The sequence below is a fragment of the Ixodes scapularis genome, unplaced genomic scaffold (assembly GCF_016920785.2).
Source record: "Ixodes scapularis isolate PalLabHiFi unplaced genomic scaffold, ASM1692078v2 PGA_scaffold6__148_contigs__length_123643588, whole genome shotgun sequence".
In the NCBI taxonomy this organism is placed as follows: Eukaryota; Metazoa; Arthropoda; class Arachnida; order Ixodida; family Ixodidae; genus Ixodes; species Ixodes scapularis.
Genome location: NW_024609881.1, coordinates 87,845,667 through 87,850,957, shown reverse-complemented (window position 1 = coordinate 87,850,957; position 5,291 = coordinate 87,845,667). Strand labels below are relative to the sequence as shown.

Here is a 5,291-nt window from a genome sequence, read left to right as displayed (position 1 = left end):
AATTAGAACAAATAAATGATTGACCGACTGATACGATCTACTCTTGATGAAAAAAAAATATGGCTGCAATAAATGATGAGGACGTGCAACAATTTGCAGTTAATCTTCTATTTCCGAGTTGCATTGCATTTAATGATCGTTGATATGTGGGGTGGTATCTCTGGAGCTATAAAGAGTGAGGCTGCATTTTTTTTAAAGATTCTAAATGGTAGAATCATGGGTTAGACAACCTGCAGCGCGCGAGGGGAACGGACGTGCGCTTCCGTCTTCCCCGGGACAGGAGCGATGTTCAACGGAGTGGCTGCCCTGCCACGGCGGCCGACCAGGCCTCCGCGGACTACCGAATGATCATGCCTATGCTACCGGGTGGAAAGAGGCTGGCGGAGACGGTGTTTCTACACGGAGACCCTCAAGGTAGGCCCTATCGCACGCAGGACTTCGCCGAAGCGCTTGGGGAAACTGTCGGCATGAAGCACGCGGTTGGACTGGGAGCTTTCGAGTTCAACCACGTGTGGGTCTGCACGCTGGACTCCACTGACAATAAGGAACGCCTCGTCGCTCTGAAGGACATTACGGTGAAAGGAAAACGATGCATTGTTATTGACCGCAGCTTAAAAGAAGCTGTGGTACGAGTCAACTGGCTCCCCACGTTCGTAACCGATGAAGATGTGTGCAAGGCACTCGTGGAGTATGGAAACGTGACGAGAATTTGCAGGGAAAAATGGAAATCTCCAAGTAGAGAATACGAAGTCGAAACGTCAACAAGCTTTGTCACAATCACGATCAAGGAGGGGAAAGGAAAGGAAGACCTACCACATCAGGGGAAAGTGGCTGGATATCCTATCCTTTTATATGTCTGAGGCTGACCGCCGATGTGTCTCCGCTGCGGCCAACTGGGGCGCATGGGAAGGCAATGCCGGGCGTCGTGGTGCCGTCATTGCAGAAGTTACGGCCACTTGGAATCGGAGTGTGCGCCCAAGTACGCCGCCAAGACCAAGTGCCAGGCGAGCATGCCGCTAGAAAGCGACCTCCTGGATGACGGGGAATGTACCGGAAGCGGATCGAACGGCACGGACGAGGTGGGACGAGCGGATGCACCCGTCTCTAACCAAACGGAGGCGGCAACACCCAAAGAAAGCAGTGAAGAGGAATCGGAGCCCGTAGAGGAAGAACAGGCCATGGACGTTGCACGCGCCCCAAAGGACGCAGCCCCACAGCAGCGGCTGGCCAACCCTCCAGCGCCGGCAGCCGCTCCGGGGAAAACGCGCCCTCCAGAACAAGGGGCAAGTTCCAAGGGGACAAGCAAGGCCACACGCCAAAGTGCGCGGCAAAAGCCAAAAACGGCCGAGCAGTTTCCCCCGCTAGATGCACATTCCGGGGGTAAGGGGTGAATCATCGGAGAACGCCGTCCCCGTGAACGGGGATTAGGAGAGCATTCCGGGAGCCGTTTCGGCGCCAACTTGACTGATTAGCGCCGCCGTTATTTGAGGTAGGAATCTTCTCTCAATGCCTCCTCTGAAACCTTTCAAGAATGCAACGCTTTTTTTTTTCTTGGGGGGGGGGGGGGGTGGTAAGGGGGAGAAAACGCAAGTACGCTGCAGATTAACTTTTTAGAAAATAATGTGCTATGAACGACGACCACAGCTATTATTTGCAAAGTGTTGTTGACCAGCTTGTGTCTGGGCTCCCACCTGGTTTTTTGAAATGTATTAATTTAAATACGAGGTCTGTAAAGAACAAGGTAATTTGTTTGGAAGAATTCTTTACTGAATTTTCATTTAAACTTTCTGCCATTATGTTAACTGAGACTTGGAGCACGAGTGAACATGATGTGCTCAGGTTACCAAACTATACACTGTTAGCAAAAATAACACGCCCAGACGTGTAAACCGTTGTCCCATAGCGGACACGTCGAAACGTGTTCGTTTTACACGAGGCCATCTGTGTTTTTCGTCTACACATGAGGTGCTGTGTAAACGTAACACGCTACACCGTGTCTGCCTTCCGCAAAACCGTTTCGAGCGTGTTCCTTATGAAACATGGCGGTCAGCGGCCGAGAACAGGCGAGAGACGAGCCCAGCGAGCCGCGCGCCTTTCAGCCGAATTGAAAGCACACAGGGCGCGTTAGTTCTCGTTCGATGTCTTTTATACACAGTAAAGTCTCCAAGCGGCGGACGTAGCTACTTGCAAAGGTACGTACGTGCGTTGTCGGCGGCGTCGGTAGCTTCAACAAGCCGCTAGACAAAAAAAAAAAAAAAAAAAAAAAACGAATGCCGAACTTACATGGATAAATAACTTGAGCAAACTATTTAGAATCGGGCGGTAACTTGCGCCACCTATCGAGATTTCTAGCAGCTTGTTTAAAAAAAAAAAAGACCAGTCTGTTAACACTGCGAACGACCACAACTACACAGCAACCAGAGTGTCGAACCGAAATTTTTATCGGTTCGGTTCCGGTTCGGGTTCACGGCTTTCGGTTCGGTTCCGGTTCAGTTCCGGGGAGCCAAAAATAACGGTTCAAACCGGTTCGAACCGGTTCGAACCGGTTTGAACCGCTAAACTGAGAATATATTTTCCGCGTTGTTCTGGCCATATACACTATTTACGCCGTAAAACGATAAACTCTTGAGCTTCTTCGATCGTCCGTGCAATTTACTTTTGTTTTAGGTACCAAAATATAAAATTCAGTTATTTAATTTTGACGCAAGAGTAGAAGAAAATCTACATTAACGAACATAACGTCGTGTTCATACGACTCGACATCCCTTTGTTTACCAGTAACACATATTTTACCTGAATCAAAATGCTTAAGTACAAGAGTGAAGAGGTGAGCTTGTTGGTACATCTGGAAATAGATCGGCTTGAAATTTAGAACTATACTGCATTTTTTTGTTCTTTTTTCGTGTTTAAGTAAAATTCTAAAGTTCAAGCGGATTTATTTACACGGTATAAAATATTGTCGCGAAGTGTGGTAGGTCGCCTAAAATACCCGTGATTGTTACAATTTTATGTCGCAGTATGAAAAGTGGAATTGTGATTGTGTCTTTGAACCAAGGAATTAAATATTTCACATAAAATTATAAAATGAGCACCTCGTGGTCATATATATTACCATATATTGTTTACGAAATACGCTTCACAATATATATGTATAATATGACGACACAACTTAGCTAAAAGCAATGAAATTTTCAAAATGTCAGAACAGTTTTAGAATAATTCCTTTCGGACAATTTTTTATAGGAACACCGAGCGGCAATCAAACTGCTTGTTGTTCTAACCAAACATTGTTTACACTCAGTACCGTATGCATGCGACTAATCATGCAGCAAGGAGCAATCGCAATTGTTCACCCTAATCTATACGCACCTTCGCATTCCCATCTAATCTGGCCCAAAATAGCCATTGTCCAAATGAACATTTTCTTTTACAGGAGAAGCTGGCATAGCCTGGCTGTTGAGGTTTGTTCTTGACAAGATGCCGCTCAATTTAATTTGCGAATGAGCATCACCCTTGCTAATTGATGACTTTAACGCGGCAGTGTTAAGGAGCTCATGTCGCAGTAAAGCCGATGTCGGTGGCGTGACTAGAAAATCTTGGTTGGTCGATAGGGTGATAACGTCAGAGCTACATGCCCTCACGCAAGGATTTCAAACAACCCACAATGCTCATGTGAAACGTAACATCACGCGTGTAAGGAGAGTGATTAAAACATGACATGTAACGCGAATTAAAGTTCGCCGTATGTTTCAAATGATTTTACTTTTTAAAGTAATTCTTTTTCCTTAAAGAAAAAAATTAAGAATTTTAGTTGGGATATGAACCAACGACCCTTTCGGTTGCGAGTCAGACGCTTTTGACTAGGCCACGCGAGTCACGCTTTCGTGGCAAATGAGAGTGCGATGCAAACGAGACCTGTTAAGGCTATCGCGTTCCACTTTTAAAGGCGAAGCTTAAGCGTCCTCCAAGATTTTTTTTTGTTAAGTAAAACGAAATAGTATTTCACAGTCTACTCGACATGGCAGCTACTTAATTGTACACTTTCTGACGGTTTGCGTGCGTAATCGTCATAGTTTTGCCGCGCGCCCTTGTTTACTTTGTTTTTGTCCAGCCCACAGACACATAAAAGTAATGTTCCCCACATAAAAGAGCAATAACAGACTTCTATATGCTTGAGATGTTATATGTGTGAGGAACACATAGTTATTTAAGTTTGCTTCAAAATCAGGAATGTGTGTAAGGCTGTCCCATATAACTTACAAAGTGGCTGTCGAGGATAGAAACGACGGAAAAGATTGGCAGAACAATTTTCAGATCATTTGGGGGGCATTGCTTTAGGGTGGTCGGCCACTTATTTATGTTGTCAAATATTCCGTTAGTAATTAAATATATTTTTATAACGATCAATAGATTTTACTTTATAAAGTTCCCATAACCGCTTGAGACCGACGCGGAAGGACGATACTCGAAACTACGCGAGCTGTAGAGTCTGCACAAAAGTGTTTTTCTGTTTGCTGATTGGCAGTGTGAAACATCGGGTTGCAGGGTACGCCAAAAAGGGCTCTGTGCTCACATAAAAGATTGGAAGTCAAATACATGAAATGTTCAAAAATAGAGAGATAATTAATGTAATTTTTCTAAACAATCCCTTACTTAATGCCCTCCTGCAAAAAGATATGCGTAAAAATGGACGCAATGAAATTTATAATTTTATATAAATAGGGCGAAGGACAGACAAAGATTCTTAAAATCTTAGTAAAAGTCACATTTTATTAGCTTCCATGAGCTCGAAACTTCGCCAAATAGTGCCTCGGGAGGCTAATGTTATATTCGGTTTTACCTGCACTTGTTTTGGCCCTCACTTTAGAACCCTATGCTTGAATAGCCACGCGCGCTAACATTTCTCTAGGCTGCCATATATCATCGCGAGACTGCTATAAAAATTGCACAAGTTTACAATTAGGACATGTATTGCTAGTTTTGCAAACATTACATTTCACCAGAAAGCTTAACTGTTTAGCATGGTGTGCAAGTGACGTCATCACACTATAGGCTGGTAGTCATTGCGATTTCTTCCTGCTGAGAAAATCGAATTCGATGGCGCAAAATGCATGCTGCATAACGTTCAAGCTCAGTGAAAGCCAAGTGTTTTAATATCACGTATTACTATTCTAAGTGGATCGTCGTGAGGAACGGCGCGAGCGTCTGGAAAGACAAAAACGTGCTATTTGGCAAGAGCCTTTTGCACACAAAGTAGTTTCCGGGCTAGAGCTTTTTGGTCTGCGCCAAAG

General features: G+C 44.6%; 1 protein-coding gene across 1 annotated transcript; it reads left to right on the top strand.

The window, feature by feature from the left end:
• The first annotated feature begins 205 nt into the window (after positions 1-205).
• On the top strand, positions 206-1,391 carry LOC115321224. The gene is given in 2 exon segments (XM_040209050.1): positions 206-220; positions 327-1,391. Coding segments are annotated over 2 exon segments (1,080 nt in total).
• The last annotated feature ends 3,900 nt before the right edge of the window (positions 1,392-5,291 follow it).